The 18,156-nt window shown below is 47.5% G+C and overlaps 1 protein-coding gene across 2 annotated transcripts in view; it reads left to right on the top strand.

The window, feature by feature from the left end:
* The window catches only part of LOC123770446 (heme-binding protein 1), an 83,619-nt gene that overhangs the window by 53,108 nt on the left and 12,355 nt on the right, over positions 1 to 18,156 (top strand). For both annotated transcript variants that reach the window (XM_045762286.2, XM_045762287.2), the window contains exons 2-5: positions 10,132 to 10,210; positions 10,423 to 10,491; positions 13,884 to 14,013; positions 17,831 to 18,002. In XM_045762286.2, the coding sequence (XP_045618242.1) occupies positions 10,151 to 10,210; positions 10,423 to 10,491; positions 13,884 to 14,013; positions 17,831 to 18,002 (431 nt within the window). In that variant the 5' untranslated portion in view covers positions 10,132 to 10,150. The remainder of the gene's footprint in view (positions 1 to 10,131; positions 10,211 to 10,422; positions 10,492 to 13,883; positions 14,014 to 17,830; positions 18,003 to 18,156) is intronic.

The raw sequence follows: 18,156 nt of genomic DNA, 5'->3' as shown, positions 1-18,156 counted from the left end.
TACGTGTCCTTCACGTCAGTGTGAGGTTGGTGGTGGAGTACGTGACAGTCAGCGCTGGACCAGGTGTTGTCACTCATTGATTGATTGATGAAGATTAAGCCACCCAAAAGGTGGCACGGGCATGAATGGCCCGTAAGTGGTGGCCCTTTTGAGCCATTACCAGTATCAATAGATGATACTGGAGATCTGTGGAGGTGCGACTGCACCCTGCGTGACGGGAGATGTCTCCCCTGTCACTGATGGTGGCTTAATCTTCATCAATCAATCAATAAGGGGTGGCACGGGCATGAATAACCCTTAATGTGGTGTTGTGACCTCTAACGACACCATTACTGCCAGTCAGGGCGGCGCTGTCCTCGTGGTCATCACAACTACTGATGGTATATTGGCCCTTACTACGTAGCTCCTATTAATATCCATCTAAACTCTTGCGCACACACATGTCTGCCCTACGCTTGAAACAGTCCAGTGACCCCACGTCTATTATATTCCTCGGTATTTTTCATCCATAGATCAATGACTGTTTCCATACCTGTATTTACCCAGGTCTTTCCAGAACTTACTTTTCCAAATTACATACATTTTGTTCTGTTTTAGATATACATTCAGAACCAAAACTGTGTGGAAGTTCGATCCCACTGCATAGTCCTCGGTGATTTCTCACGATTTTTAAATAAATTTATGTTTCGCCCCGAGGAGCGAGTTTATTGGGCAGCGTCACTCATCCTGTGAGTGGACACACCGCCATAGTGACAGTATTGGGCAGCGCCACTCATCCTGTGAGTGGACACACCGCCATAGTGACAGTATTGGGCAGCGCCACTCATCCTGTGAGTGGACACACCGCCATAGTGACAGTATTGGGCAGCGCCACTCATCCTGTGAGTGGACACACCGCCATAGTGACAGTATTGGGCAGCGCCACTCATCCTGTGAGTGGACACACCGCCATAGTGACAGTATTGGGCTGCGCCACTCATCCTGTGAGTGGACACACCGCCATAGTGACAGTATAGGGCAGCGCCACTCATCCTGTGAGTGGACACACCGCCATAGTGACAGTATTGGGCAGCGCCACTCATCCTGTGAGTGGACACACCGCCATAGTGACAGTATTGGGCAGCGCCACTCATCCTGTGAGTGGACACACCGCCATAGTGACAGTATTGGGCTGCGCCACTCATCCTGTGAGTGGACACACCGCCATAGTGACAGTATTGGGCAGCACCACTCATCCTGTGAGTGGACACACCGCCATAGTGACAGTATAGGGCAGCGCCACTCATCCTGTGAGTGGACACACCGCCATAGTGACAGTATTGGGCAGCGCCACTCATCCTGTGAGTGGACACACCGCCATAGTGACAGTATTGGGCAGCGTCACTCATCCTGTGAGTGGACACACCGCCATAGTGACAGTATTGGGCAGCGCCACTCATCCTGTGAGTGGACACACCGCCATAGTGACAGTATTGGGCAGCGTCACTCATCCTGTGAGTGGACACACCGCCATAGTGACAGTATTGGGCAGCGCCACTCATCCTGTGAGTGGACACACCGCCATAGTGACAGTATTGGGCAGCGCCACTCATCCTGTGAGTGGACACACCGCCATAGTGACAGTATAGGGCAGCGCCACTCATCCTGTGAGTGGACACACCGCCATAGTGACAGTATTGGGCAGCGCCACTCATCCTGTGAGTGGACACACCGCCATAGTGACAGTATTGGGCAGCGTCACTCATCCTGTGAGTGGACACACCGCCATAGTGACAGTATTGGGCAGCGCCACTCATCCTGTGAGTGGACACACCGCCATAGTGACAGTATTGGGCAGCGTCACTCATCCTGTGAGTGGACACACCGCCATAGTGACAGTATTGGGCAGCGCCACTCATCCTGTGAGTGGACACACCGCCATAGTGACAGTATTGGGCAGCGCCACTCATCCTGTGAGTGGACACACCGCCATAGTGACAGTATTGGGCAGCGCCACTCATCCTGTGAGTGGACACACCGCCATAGTGACAGTATTGGGCAGCGCCACTCATCCTGTGAGTGGACACACCGCCATAGTGACAGTATTGGGCAGCGCCACTCATCCTGTGAGTGGACATAACGCCATAGCAGCATGTACAACACTCCCCAATAGGAAGAAAACCCGCTGGGTTGTTCATCCTGTCACTTGTCCCCAGACACAGCTGGGACTTGCTTAACCACGAATGTATTGCGTTATGGTGTGAGCACGAATCTAACGCTAAATTAAACTCTAACGCTAAATTAAACTCTAACGCTACATATGACGTTAAACTCGTAATGCTATCACGCGGGAATATTGGTGTTCTTGACCCCGTAAGGCACAGACGCCAGGCACAGCCGCCAGGCACAGCCGCCAGGCACAGCCGCCAGGCACAGCCGCCAGGCACAGCCGCCAGGCACAGACGCCAGGCACAGACGCCAGGCACAGCCGTGTGTCCCACTTCTTCAGTAGTTCCCCCTCGCTTGATGGTGCTCTACTGTGGCGTGGTATAGTCTCCCCTCAACCTTGGACTGGTCGGCCCTCGACCCGCCGTAATTGTTCCCCTTGACCTGTATGTTCCTCCGCCGTGTGTGGCCGCGGGTGGCTGCTTGTTCACTCTGGTCTGTGGCGTGGGATGAACTCCTGATCTATGGCCTGAAATGGCCATTGATGAGTTCACCCCCCCTCTCCCACCCCCACATTACCCCTCCCAACCCCCGTCTAGCCTGCGTGAGAGCGAGTGCTCACCCGCTCCTCCAGCGAGACAAGGAGAGGGTAATCACAGTGGACCGCCCCCCACCTGACCTTCACCCTGCACGACTCTAAATTCAAGTCATACTCGAGCGTTTTTGTTTAAAGTTGACATGTGACCGCCAATGGCATGGCTGGAACTGAAATGTGAATGCGTGAATGAGCGTTTCAAACCAACCTGAACGACAATACGGCTGGTTTAAGCCATGTTTTATCAGTGAGCAACGAAGCGCGACCTTTATATCGAGTGCTGCGCTCGATATAAATGTCGCCTGCTCCACCCACTGTACTCCACTTAAGGCGGTGAAGTGAAGCCTCGCCCCATCGACGCCACCAAATTTGTCTCGTCTAGTCTTGAGATCTGATTATATTTCGTCTGTTCGATTTCTGCCTCCGCCGGGGATCGAACACGGATCCTTAGGACTATGAACCCCGTGTACTAAGTCGGTAGTCAGGATTGTACTTATTACATTTAGTATTAAAACGTACTGTCTATTCGGAGGAGGGGCTGCAACTTCGAGCGCTATCCACTCAGCCGTCAGGCCCCCTACCATGCTGCCTTACCCCTGATGCCGCTGTTCACCTAGCATCAGTCCCTCTGAAGGAGGACCTCGAGAGCAGCTTGTCCTCAGGCTAGGCTACTCAAAAGCCTGTGGACGACTCCTACAGGAACACATTCACAACTTTGAACATATAAACATTGATATACTGTATGTTCATATACAGTTTGGTGAAGGTTAGATCAGGTGTGTAGAGTCTGTTGGCGGATATATGTGGCCGCGGGTGCTCCTTTCTCCCGGCATTCAACTAGGGAACGAATGATATGTGTATAGAACAGTATTAACACCATCTTGCTCCTAGACGGGCCCTGTGGGACGTTTTCATTATATTGATCGTAGGTTCTGGAGGGAGACGGGGGCCCTGAGCCTCCAGGAGGGAGACGGGGGGCCCTGAGCCTCCAGGAGGGAGACGGGGGGGGGGCCTGAGCCTCCAGGAGGGAGAGGGGGGGCCCTTAAGCCCCCATGAGGGAGAGGGGGGGCCCTGAGCCTCCAGGAGGGAGAGGGGGGGGCCCTGAGCCTCCAGGAGGGAGAGGGGGGGGGGCCTGAGCCTCCAGGAGGGAGAGGGGGGGGCCCTGAGCCTCCAGGAGGGAGAGGGGGGGCCCTGAGCCTCCAGGAGGGAGAGGGGGGGCCCTTAAGCCCCCAGGAGGGAGAGGGAGGTCCTGAGCCTCCAGGAGGGAGAGGGGGGGGCCCTGAGCCTCCAGGAGGGAGAGGGGGGGGCCCTGAGCCTCCAGGAGGGAGAGGGGGGGGCCCTGAGCCTCCAGGAGGGAGAGGGGGGCCCTAAGCCCCCCTGGAGGGAGAGGGGGGGCCCTAAGCCCCCCAGGAGGGAGAGGGGGGGCCCTAAGCCCCCCAGGAGGGAGAGGGGGGCCCTAAGCCCCCCAGGAGGGAGAGGGGGCGGCCCTAAGCCCCCCAGGAGGGAGAGGGAGGTGCCCTAAGCCCCCCAGGAGGGAGAGGGAGGTGCCCTAAGCCCCCCAGGAGGGAGAGGGAGGTGCCCTAAGCCCCCCAGGAGGGAGAGGGAGGTGCCCTAAGCCCCCCAGGAGGGAGAGGGAGGTGCCCTAAGCCCCCCAGGAGGGAGAGGGAGGTGCCCTAAGCCCCCCAGGAGGGAGAGGGAGGTGCCCTAAGCCCCCCAGGAGGGAGAGGGAGGTGCCCTAAGCCCCCCAGGAGGGAGAGGGGGGGCCCTAAGCCCCCAGGAGGGAGAGGGGGGCCCTAAGCCTTCCAGGAGGGAGAGGGGGGGCCCCTAAGCCCCCAGGAGGTTGAGGTGGGCCCCTAAGCACCCAGGAGGGAGAGGGGGGGCCCCTAAGCCCCCCAGGAGGGAGAGGGGGGCCTAAGCCCCCCAAGAGGGAGAAGGGGGGCCCTAAACCCCCCAGGAGGGAAAGGGGGGGCCCCTACGCCCCCCAGGAGGGAAAGGGGGGCCCCTACGCCCCCCAGGAGGGAAAGGGGGGGCCCCTACGCCCCCCAGGAGGGAAAGGGGGGGCCCCTACGCCCCCCAGGAGGGAAAGGGGGGCCCCTACGCCCCCCAGGAGGGAAAGGGGGGGCCCCCAGGAGGGAGAAGGGGGGCCTCTAGGCCCCCCCAGGAGGGAGATAGGGGGGTCCTATGCCCCCAGGGAGGGCCCCACCACCACGACACGACCCGGCAGACAGCAGTAGAGCGCTATAACACAAGCGCCCACACCACTCATCGTCCTTAATATTAAACAGTGATGAAGAAGGCGCAGTTCAGGTTGTGAGTTGTACAACATACACTGCGGGCGTGACGTTGTGGGTTGTGGTCAAGTCTGGTTGTTGTGTGATTATAGACGTGTGTTGTTTAGTACTGTACTTGCCTAGTTGTGCTTGCGGGGGTTGAGCTTCGGCTCCTTGGTCCCGCCAGTACTGTTGAACTATATTAGAGATAATCTGACCAGCTTGTGTTTCTCTCCAGGTCCAAGCTGATTATTAGATAAAACTTTGTCTAAGGCCACTAAGCTCACCTGTGGAGGTGCTGCGTCCCCAACACCATGGTGTTGGGCTTATCAAGCTCCCCACCAGGCCTTATCAAGGCCCCCACCAGGCCTTATCAAGCTCCCCACCAGGCCTTATCAAGCTCCCCACCAGGCCTTATCAAGCTCCCCACCAGGCCTTACCAAGGCCCGGGCCAGGCATGTTAAACTGTGGATTTCCCCGGGGGAGGGAAAGGAAGAACCTCCACCTCCATTTAAAACTTTGACCCAAATATCACAATAACAAGGTAATCGCTAATAACCGAACTCAATTACGGGCTCACCATAGCCCGTGCTACATGGATATTTCGTTCTGAGTAGCTAATTCTAAAACAACAACACCTACAACCACTTGACTACCATTGGCTGGTTCTTTAAACACACGATCACTGACTCTTGAAAGTGATGAGAAATGTTCATAAGTTTGTGAACTATTAGACCAGACTGATATACATTTCACATTAAAACTAGATTCAAGAAGCCACAGTATTGGGCAGACAACGAAATGCTTTTTCACACGTCAATACTCGTCCAGGGAATACGATGAACTTGACTGTTGCAAACCTTCTCCACAGTGTAATAGGTCTGCTCCCTGGAAAGTACGGAAAATAGAAATAGAAATTGTACCCCTCAAGGTGGGAAAAAATGATTCATCATGAACCGGGACAATTACGGTGTTTGTATGGAAGCATGATATCTGGGTTACCAAGAGGCAACAGTTTATATGTATATTGTGACGGGTCGGTGGCGGAGGATGGCAGGGCCGGGTGTGGTGTCTTAATAAGAGAATATACTGAGTTTGGGACTGTGGACAGGATAATTGAACTTCGACCTAGTAATTATATATCATCCACACAAGCTGAACTGCAGGCCATTCTGGCGTGTTTGGAGGAAGTACGTCATGACGACAAAAATGTTTTTGCATTTGTCGATAGCCGAGGAGCACTGGAGTCCTTAAACAGTCGAAACCCAGTCTTCATGTCCATAGTTGAGGATTGTAAGAAAAGGATAACCGAGATACAGCTGAAAGGTTACAATGTGAAGTTCATGTGGATTCCATCTCATGTTGGAATAGTGCTCAACGAGGTGGCGGATGACTTGGCCAAACGTGCCACATCAAAACCACAAGTTGACATTGAATGTATTTTAACAGTGAGACAAATAAGAAGCAAAATCAGAAATATTCAGGCACAGGCAGAAGTGGCGAGGAGAGGTATAATGTATGAGGGAAGCCAAACCAGCAACATTACATGTATGCGAGTCAAAACACCAACATTTCACTTATGGTAAAAGGAGAAATGCTTGGAGTGACTGTGTACATGCGGCTCAGGCTTGGGTACAAATATTACTGGGAATATGGGATAGATGTTCATGATAATGACACGAAGTGTAAGCTATGTGGTATGTTAAGGTCTCACACCCTTGCCCATTATGTTCTTGATTGTCCGTTGATTAACGTATATAGAAACATTGAGATAAGGACTGTTCCTGAACAAATAGCCTGGATGTGTCACAACGGAAAGGTTGATGATATTCTGGAGAGATATAAGAATATTGCACCAAGACTGTAACCTCTTGGTAAATTGTCTGAATGTCTCTTGCAAATTGTCTATATACCTAGTCATAAAGTATTTGTGTGTACGTCTGATACCATACTACTTGTGTAAAGGAGGAAATGTATATGTTTATCACTCAGAATGTTCGGTAATATGTTAATTGTTCGTGATGTGTGTCTATATATGTATGAACACGTTGTACTGAACGGGGTGAGAATAGCTTGAGCTACCTCATACCTTTGTGAGTATTTTACCTCAATAAACTTATTTCAATTTCAATACTCGCGCAAACGCCTACCCGAAGCTGTAAATGCCATGAAGTTTTGTTCAAAATTCACCTGTGGAAAATCCTCGGGAACCTTAAACAAGCCGTAAACATTCCTGGTCCCGTCCAGTGCAAGAGAGATGGTAGCCCTCAGGCTGGTCATGCTTGCGGCTCTCAAGGCACGACACCACACTGACCAGGACGGCGCCACTGGGGTGACCTCAGCACACGACGCCACACTGACCAGGACGGCGCCACTGGGGTGACCTCAGCACACGACGCCACACTGACCAGGACGGCGCCACTGGGGTGACCTCAGCACACGACGCCACACTGACTAGGACGGCGCCACTGGGGTGACCTCAGCACACGACGCCACACTGACCAAAAAGGCGCCACTGGGGTGACCTCAGCACACCACCATCGACCTGTGGAGGGATTACTCACGTCCCTTAAAATTAACTTCTTTTGAAGTTGTCGCAAATTTTGATTACTATTTTTAAGAGTACTGGACAACAAAATTTGTTGCTCTCACGCTTTACTATTATAAATAGTCAAATTGTTAATTTTATATAAGAGTAATGTGCATTCGTAACAAATTTAGCCGTCGTAACTGAATGCAGAGGCTGTGTATATAATCCCCCTACCCGCTGAAGCTGTAAGTGCCAAAACTCGATTGGAATTTTAAAATACAGCTAGAAAAAATTCAAGACAAATGGGAGGGGGGACCTTTGACAAGCCGCCGGCTTCCTGTCCTGGTCGCGGCCACTAGAATGTTAGTGAGCCTCGGATAAATTCAGGAATTAGTAAAGTCCTGTCGCGTCAAATTCACCGCTTTGGATGAGAAACCCTGTTTAAGTTTTAATGTCAGGTTTGGTTAATTAGGTTAATAATTGTAAGTCTACAGAAATATGCAGTTGGCAACATTACACTTGACGCCAGAGTTATTTGCTTTACTAGTACTATTATCTGGGTGTATTTTAGTGGAAATGCAAAATTTTATATTGCATAAAGTTACTCGTTCTCGCACTTTCATTAAGTCAATATTGACTTATTAAATAAGTGCATATGTGACATACTAATTTATTGTGAATATTTTAGTTTACCTTGAGAAGCTTCATAGAAAACACCGACCTTACCTAACCTTTTTTGTATGTTAAGATAAGCATCTTATTGCTTCGTAATTACAATTATTACTTAACCTATTATAGGTATAGGTTGAGTAATAATTGTAATTATGAAGCAATAAGATGCTTATCTTAACATACTAAGAAGGTTAGGTAAGGTCGATGTTTTCTATGAAGCTTTTCAAGGTAAACTAAAATATTCACAATAAATTAGTATGTCACATATACACGTATTTAATAAGTCAATATAGACTATAAGAAAGTGCGAGAACGGGTTGCATAAAGGTATTCATGAAAACAGCGCAGTTCCTCATTGCACGGTGGCTAAAGTATTGACGGGTGACTCAAGTAATCGGATTAGCAACGGCGCAGTTGGGTTACTCACTCAGTTGTGCTTGCGGGAGTTGAGCTTTGCCATTTTGTTCCCGCCTCTCAACCGTCAATCAACTGGTGTACAGGTTCCTGAGCCTACTGGGCTCTATCATATCTATATTTGAAACTGTGTACGGAGTCAGCCTCCACCACATCACTGCCTAATGCATTCCATTTTTGTTAACTCTGACACTGAAAAAGTTTTCTGATGCCTGTGGTTCATTTGAGTACTACGTTTCCACCTGTGTCCCCTTGTTCGCGTTCCACCCGTGCTAAATGGTTTCTTTGTCCACCCTGTCAATTCACCTGATAATTTTGTAGGTGGTGATCATGTCTTCCCTAACTCGTGTCTTCCAGGGACGTGAGGTTTAATTCCTGTAGCATTTCCTTGCAACTCATACCTCTCGGCTCTGGGACTAGTCTGATGGCATATCTTTCAGTCTTACCTAACTTAATATTTTATTTATCTAGGTATGGACTGCAGGCTGGAGCTGCATGCTCTAGGATTGGTCTGACATGTGTGGTATACAAGGATCTGAATGATTCCTTACTCAATGATTCATTTTCCTTACTTCTGCTTCCTTCACATATGTTTATTACTTTACACTTAAATCTCTAATAACCATTTTCTGGACCAATCCTTCAGTTTGTCCAGGTCGTCTTCTGGTCTCTTTCTATCGTCTGGCTTTATCGTCCTCATAATTTAAGCATTATCAGCAAACATTGAAAGGAATGAGTCAATACCCTCTGGAAGATCGGTTTTCATATATCAGAAACAGGATGGGTCCAAGTACGGAGCCCTTAGGGAAACTGGCCTGTAGTTCAGTAACTCTTGACTGTCACCCTTTTCGTATATTGGGACTACATTAGCTGTCTTCTAGTTTTCTGGTAGGTCTCCTGTTCCCAATGATCTCTTATACACCATTGAGAGTGGCACACATGGTGCTTCTGTACCCTCTTTTAGTATCCATGGTGAGATTATCTCGGGCCCAGCAGCCTTTACCATGTCCAATTTTTGACCTCATCACTGGTGATCTCAAAATCTTTCAAAGTTGCTTGGTTTACTGCCACTTCTTAGTACAGGGACTTCTTGCTCTACCGTAAAGACCTCCTGGAATCTCTTGTTCTTAGCACGTCTCCAAGTCATTCTCTATGTATTAGATTTATCGATATTTTTAGTTTCATCACCTGTTCCTTCACTGGTATTGCTAGCTCTCGTTCCAATGATTACATAGTGTATTCTTGTCATGGCATCATGACCACGATCTTCCTGTACACATAAGTTGTAGAACAAAACTTGTTTATTCGTGACGAAGAACATGAAACCTGTATTCATTTATTGACCAAAAGTTTAATTTTTTCAATTATTTTAATGTGTGGGGGTTAAGCTTCAGCCACGGTATTGTTGCATTATGTATTTCGTTACATCACATTCCCTCCTGTACTTGCAAAAACAAATGAGGTGCATAAGAGTCTACGAAAAATAACACCTTCTTATTTTTCAGCTCAGACAGGTGACAGACAATGAAGTTGTTCTTGACAGTGTTGGTGGTCGCTTTCCACCAGGCGGCCGCTGCTAATTTGGTCAGTAATATGGTCTAGCTACATGTATGTTAATTACAAGTGTATGCAAATGGTATTAAATAATTTATAATCACAAGAGTGACATTGCAAGATTATATAATTAATCTAATTGATTAAAGTAATATAATGACATGAATAATTCTGGTCTGTGCACGATATAAAGGACCCGAATTTTGGTAGAGAATATATTAATTTTTTATTTATCCTGACAGTTCACTGCGTTCACTCGTAGCTTTGGGCCTCAGGAGGAGGTAACCTTCACCTCAGCCCGGGAGAACACAGTAAGTCTGCGCCCATTGTCTCTATCCCACACTACACTGTTGGTCTCGTCTCCTCTATCCCACACTACACTGTTGGTCTCGTCTCCTCTATCCCACACTACACTGTTGGTCTCGTCTCCTCTATCCCACACTACACTGTTGGTCTCGTCTCCTCTATCCCACACTACACTGTTGGTCTCGTCTCCTCTATCCCACACTACACTGTTGGTCTCGTCTCCTCTATCCCACACTACACTGTTGGTCTCGTCTCCTCTATCCCACACTACACTGTTGGTCTCGTCTCCTCTATCCTACACTATACGTTATTGTGTTGGTGAGGAATGTTGTGTGGTGTTGGTGGCTAGTGTGTGTGTGTGTGCGCGCGTTAAAGAAGTGTTGGCCTGGTGTTTCCAGTATATGTTAATGGGTGGTGCGAGGGTCTCATTCGTGACGAAGTCGTTCCAACGGGCGTCGTATATCCACCTCAGAGCCTTGTTCTGGATGCGTTGCAGTTTTGTTTTGTGTGCGCTACAAGCATTAGGGCTGCTGGGGCGTGTTGTGAGAGGGCGTAATAAAGCTTTGTATAGGTGTAACTTGGTGCAGGGGTTGTCTGCACCAAGTGTGTGTGAGGGGTGTGCTTGTTTTAGTCTGTACAGTCTGCGTAAGGATTTTGTTGCTTGTGGATGTTTTCTTACTGTGTGTATTCACCTAGTTGTGCTTGCGGGGGTTGAGCTCTGCTCTTTCGGCCCGCCTCGCAACTGTCAATCAGCTGTAACTACTATTTTTTTTCTACACACACACACACACACACACATTCCCAGGAAGCAGCTCCGTAACAGCTGTCTAACTCCCAGGTACCTATTTACTTACTGCTAGGTAACAGGGGCATCAAGGGTGAAAACTTTGCCCATTTGTTCCTGCCTGATCCGGGAATCGAACCCGGGCCACAGAATTGAGAGTCCTGCGCGCTGTCTGCTCAGCTTCCAGACCCCCCTGTCCAGCTCCAACATGGGGGGGTCTAGTAGCCCCATGTGAGTGTGTGCGTGTGTCCGAAGGTTATCACGGTTCAGTCTGGGGATGGTGATTGTGAGTAAAGACTGGCTGGTATTGTTAGCTCGTTTATTGTAGTAGAAGTATGTGATGTTAGATTTTGTCTAATTCGTTAGTATGACTGAATCCTCCAGTCGTGCTCCCATGTTACGTCGTGGAAAGTCGTCAATGCGTTGTGTGGTTATGAGTTGTGTCACGTCGTCAGCGTAGCAAAGCGCGAGAGATTTATGGTGGAGAGGGTCGGGTAAGTCATTACTGTACAGGGTGTAGAGTTGGTGCAAGACTAGAGCCTTGTGGGACCCCTGAGTGGAGAGGGAAGTAGTCGGTGTAGGTTTTGAAAACGGGTCCTCATCTGTCTGTCGTCCAAGTAGTTTCTTAGTAGGTCGTTGTTGTTGTTGCATAGTTTGTACTACAATGAATTATATAATGATTATATATAGTTACACCAGATATTTTGTAAGATAAGACTATCTTTAGCAGACACTCCTGTGAGTATTGCTCTCTCAGACTACACTAATGCCACATGCCTGAGCTCTTCTTTTTCTCTTGCTTTCTCTCTTTCTTTCTCTTTCTTTTTCTTTCTTTCTCCAAATGTAATGCCAGCAGCGGGCCGCCACCTGGGGGCGTCCATGGTACAATGGCTGTAGTTTTTTACAGACCTTCCCTGAATATACAGTTGTCTGGTGATAATGTGGAAGTCATAGAGTATTTTATATTCTACAGCTTCAGTGGTAACTATAATAGTAGTCAAATTCTCCCCCCCCCCCTTTTTTATTTACAATAAGAGGAAACTCATTTTACTGCAGTTTTATTATTATTTTCTACCACAGACGTGGCCACACATTTACAATGCTAACCACCATATATACATTTTCTTGTGGCCTCCATGGACAGTGTGAGAGATCTGTTAAACATGTAGTTCAGTGATTTATTGAACAACCACTGCAGACAGATGTGATTGTAGTGCTTTTAAACTGCTAATCTAACCTACATACATAGAGATTACTGCAGTGGGAGGTCGTGGTATAATTTCCCATCCTTCACCAGTATGGCGTGTCTGCTTGGATGAGGCTTTCTCGCCGAATATAAAATATATATTTTCCTCAGGTGGGAACAATTGGTTTTGTAACGGCTCTTCTTGAAGCATTTGAGGTAGGGATGAAGCGGAGGGATTTAGAAGCGTTTTGTCGTGGACAGAAAGCCCATATATATATATATATATATATATATATATATATAATTTAAGGCCTTTATCGATGTCCCGGCAAGGTGGAACGACTGATCTTCCTCAGGATGCAACTCTACGACAGTTGCTTAACTCCTGCAAATCTCTAATTAGAGTTAGGTGAACAGGAGTATTATATGAAATGAAACTTGCCCATCCATTTGTCCCACCCGGAAATCCAACCTGGGATCCCCGGATTATGGGACGAGAAGGGATCCAGCTGTACAATACTTGTACAGTTGAGTTTTCTACACACAAAGCACACTACAGTGCAGTGCTTTCATAGTGACCAAATGCTTAATTAAGTAGAGGTGCTGCTTGCTATGAGTGGAGTTTATCGATCTAATTTCCCCACAAATTAAGTTCTAAACTTCATATTGCGGGGGGGGGGGGGACTTTTGACAAGCAACCGGCTTTCTGTCCTCGTCGAGCCCACTGGTGTTTAGTGGCCCTCAGGTAATTACTGATTTGTGTAGCAATTATGTGCGGAATTATTGAGTTGTGGCTCCCCCGGCGCAGGCGGCGTAGGTGAGGTCTGCACACACTAGTGAATAAGTGTTATCAGGGCAGAGCAAGGTACGCAGTCTCCGCTCTTAAAGTATACCAGCAGTTCGGTATAGTTTATATATGACAATTGATGTAAACTTTGCCAATGTCACCAATGAATTTATGTCCTCTATCATTTTGGTTTATTTATAGTTCGGTATAATAGGATGACTTATTTCTAGATAATGTTCAACGTTTCTTTGTGTTAAGAGTGAGTTCGTCAGCCACAAAGAATTTTGGGTGCAACATTTATTGTAGTTTAGAGTAAGTGGTTTAGTATTTGAGCAAATTATCAGCACACGGTAATGATTTGTTATGTAGCATGGCAGGTCATTGGTGTAAACCAATGAACGCCATTATTAACTGGCATAGTGAGAGCAGTGCGCTGTTCTCATTTTCTTAAAAATTTGCATCATGTACGTTTGATTGGGATTGCTTTAGCTACAGGGAGAATTGTCAACCTCCAAACACAATACGGAGATGTTGCTTCTTTACTCTCTCTAAAACTGTTATAAACATCGTGCAGGGTTACTAATTCACGTTCCCCACATCTGATCATATCTCCCTTGACCAAGCGTGTGACCGCCCGCAGGAGTTCGAGGAGCGGGTGTACCCGGCCAAGAAGTGGGCGTGCACGGAGCAGGTGGGCGGCTACTCTGACGGAGACCAGATCGATGTCTTCCTCAGACTCTTCGCTTACATCGGCGGAGAGAACGACAGACGTGAGTCTCCGGGAGTATTCAGGGGTCTTCAGGGGTCTCCGAGGGTCCCCAAGGACCTTCAGGAGTTTTCAGGCTGGCGTGCAAAACGTCCTCTCGAATTTTGATGTATAAATCTCATAAGGCCAAAAACTGATGCACTAAATATCATAGCGGTTCGCAAAATTGGCGTGATGTCCGGTTTTGTATTTATGGGTCGTCGGATTGGTCACGTTCGGGTAATTTGGTACATCAGATTAATAACGTTCAAACACTCGAGAGGACGGCTTGCTCTACTTCCTGTTTGTACATAAACGCCATCATTTTGTTTTCCCTGACTGATGCTTTAAAGTTATTTTCAGTTGAATTATATACAAATATTTATACAAGCGTACGGGAATAGGATGTGTGAAGAGTGGAGGACACATTGGTATCTTCTTGATGTTATCTCGAGATGATTTTGGGGCTTAGCGTTCCTGCGGCCCGGTCCTCGACCAGGCCTCCTTTTTGTTACATATCCCCAGGAAGCAGGCCGTAGCAGCTGTCTAACTCTTAGGTACCTATTTACTGCTAGGTGAACAAAAGCATCAGGGTGAAAGAAACTCTGCCCATTTCCGCCTTCGCCGGGGATCGAATCCGGAACCTGACTACGAATCTCAAGCGCTATCCACTCAGCCGTCAGGCTCCCAAATACAATGTATTTCACAGTACATCGACAACATTCACTACAAAATTTCGCTTTGGGCCTTTATATTTTGTGTGTGGTCAGCTTTCCCGTCTGTCATTAAACAAGAATAAATCTCATATTTTGTCACAGATGTAAAGTAAATAAAGTAAATTTTATTCAGGAAAGTACATACATAGTTGATTTACAAACATAATGTTGTATTTATAGATAGAGCTAGTACATACAGTACCTAAAGCCACTAATACGCAAAGCGTTTCGGGCAAAACGCGAATGTAATACATTCGTGGTCTTATCACCGGCGTCTTGGTGACCGTCAGAGTATTGACCACTCCGGAGCCACTTGTGGTCGTAATAATAATAATTGGCTTTGTAGGAGGACAGGAATAAAGCCCGGGGATGTAATAGTTATTACAGATATTTTACATACATTATATAATATATGAAAGGGAGCTTGAATTCCTTTCCATAAATCACTAAGTCTGACACGACCAGGACTCGAACCTACGTAGCCAGAGTTCACCCTCCGGTGTACTCTGTATGCACCTCGTCCTCCTAAGGTTCCCCAACGTAAAGAAACTGTCGTACTAAAGTGCCCCTTATCCTACCAGAGGACCCGAAACAGAAAACGAGACAGTATGTCCATTTCGCGAGCCGCTTCAATTTTCTAGTAAGACAATTTTTGCCTTTAAGTAGAGTATTCGTCAAGATGCAACGTACTTTTAGGAGGACGGGTTAGTGCGCATGGCGGGGACTGCTATGGGGGCGGCCCATCATGTTGTAACGGGGGGTGGGGGGAATAGCTCTATCTTGTCCATTATTCCACCCCCCAGTTAACTAACGAAGCCGGGGGAAACAGCTCTCTCTAGTCCGTTATCCCGTCTCCAGTTAGCTAACTATTCTAGAGCACCTCCAGAGTTCCTAAGGCAACCTCTCTCGTTCAACACCTTGTAACCTAGGTATTCGAAAACCTAGGTGCTAAGACTACAAGGCGCCGTCACTTGATCAGTTACCCGAAACTCTAGAGAGAACTCTAGAATACAGAATCATTGCCACAAACGTATAAGAGAAAACGAGAGGAAAGAAATGAAATGTGAAGTAATTAGTGAGGGTTTGGGGTGAGAGGTAGGGAGGTGGGAGGGGCGAGGAGGGTCATTAGTTGAAAGTGAGAGTTTAGAGAGGGGTGGAGGGAGAGGTGTAGATAGGTAGAAGGAGAAGAGTAGATAGTAGAAGTAGAAGAGTAGATAGTAGAAGACGAAATGCTGCCACCATCCATTCATGATCATTACATACAAGACAAGGAATGGAACTTGTCTGTATCACAAAATTCTCAAAAGATGTTATCAAGAGATCATTATTAGTATGGTCCCATCTTTATCATGTACTCATTCTAAACCATGAAACCAGTAACTACAGAGGCTTTCTCATCTCAACTCAAAATCTCTAGGGAACAAAGTTAAACACAATTTAAATAATAAATTCATAATTATATTTCACATGAAGTATCATAATTTAGCAATTCAATTAAAATGTTCCAGTTTAATATGCAAAGTGAGTCATCATCCAAGAATTCGAGAACCCTACAACTTGACTGCCCCTGATCATCACACAACATATGTAAACACGACCAAGTCACCTAAATGTTCACTCACCGAGGACTGAGTCTAAGTTGAATAGAGAGGGGGGGGGGTCTGCAATTTTCAGGCAGCGTCACCCCCCGTCTGGTGACGGCCTATCTCGACGGCTGGCCTCTGCTCTGCTCCGCTGGCCGGTCTCCTATTGCTTAATGCTCGATAGCTCTCCGAGTTTATATTGGGGAACCTAGTAGCTAACTCCGCCCACAAGTAGATAGCCTCCGGCACTACCAAGCCACTCCTTAAACGTCGGCATGTTTGAAGGCTACCCGGCTCCAATTATACGCTTAGCGGAAGCAAGGTGAAATTATCATGATCTGACCTCAGGTCACTTGGGGTCATTAACGGTTAGAGGTGTGAGATCTCAGGCAGACAACTGGCGCCTCTCCGATCCTTGTCTGTGACTCATGTACTCTATGTATGTATTAACCTAAACCAAACACTTTTACAGTGTTACATCGTGCGGCCGATGTGGCTGGCCCTGGAGCTGAGGACTCACAGCGAGGGATAAACAAAAGGGAACATGATCACGTGAATAAAGATTCTTAACCCTTGCAGAGCGCAAATCTCTTGACTCGGGTCATCGTACTGCGTTTTTCTTACTTAAATTGGTATTGCAATTTTGTATATCATCTTCGAAATGAATCGACAAAAAAATAAGTTTTTTTTTTTCTTTGTATGCATGGAATATAAAATTATAATACATTTTGACATCAGTTTCTGATGTTTGGACAAACGTTACTCCTTTGATTTTAAGTTTCTGAAGAAAAAATGAGTGGAAAAAATGACAAAAATAGAAGTCAAATAATTGTAATATTTTTGGTTCCACATGCTCTTAAATTCTTCTAATTAATATGTTTGTGTATAACAAGGTTTATTGTAATAATAAATAATTCATTGTGTCGGGGGGGGGGGGGGGTAATTCCCCCACCCCCCCTCAGGGAGGAATTACTGACCCTCCCCGGGATCCAACCTCACAACAAGCTGACTAATTCCTGGACTACCTATTTACTGCTAGATGGATAGGGGGCATTAGGTGATAGGATGTGAGCCCAACCATTTCTGTTCCGCCCGGGAGGGACAGAGTTGCGAGTCAAGAACGAACCCAACTGTACTACCGGACCTAATACTTAAGTAATAATGCCCAAATATATGTATAATCGTGTAGGGATTTATAAAGCTTGAGCAAATTTACTTGAATTTATGTAATGACGAGATGCATGCCGTCATCTTAAAGTTAAAGACCGAGGTAAAAAAGTTTAATGTTGTGAGAGCAAGAGTAGTAGCTAGCGACGTTCACGGGTTTGTGCAGTAATGAAGAACTTTATTGTGTAAGCAGTGTTATGATTGTAATCAGCTAGTTGCAAATTGATCAGAAATTTTATGAACATGTAGAAATAATGTAGACATCCACTGTTCTAGTTGACCGACAAAACAATAGGAACGAGACTTTTAAGAGCTGAGGCTCGACTCCGAGCACAAAATTTGAGTAGCTCCTAACAAGTGTTACGTGTCTCAACAGAGGAGAAACTGGTGATGGGGATACCAGTGTCCATAGAGTACAAGGTCGAGGGCGGCCAGAAGGTCTACACCGCCTGCTTCTTCATCCCCGAGGCTGCCCAGGACAACCCTCCCGCCCCCACCAACGCCCAGGTCGTCATCACTCCCCGCCCGGAGATGACTGTGTACACCAGGTATGTCGGCCTGCTGGGAAAGGGGGGTTCAGGCTGCTGGGGCCTGCTGGGAAAGGGGGGTTCAGGCTGCTGGGGCCTGCTGGGAAAGGGGGGTTCAGGCTGCTGGGGCCTGCTGGGGGAGGGGGTTCAGGCTGCTGGGGCCTGCTGGGAAAGG

This window comes from Procambarus clarkii, chromosome 46, assembly GCF_040958095.1.
Source record: "Procambarus clarkii isolate CNS0578487 chromosome 46, FALCON_Pclarkii_2.0, whole genome shotgun sequence".
Classification (NCBI taxonomy): domain Eukaryota; kingdom Metazoa; phylum Arthropoda; class Malacostraca; order Decapoda; family Cambaridae; genus Procambarus; species Procambarus clarkii.
The sequence above is the reverse complement of the archived record's forward strand: the minus strand, read 5'-3'. Positions and strand labels throughout refer to the sequence as shown.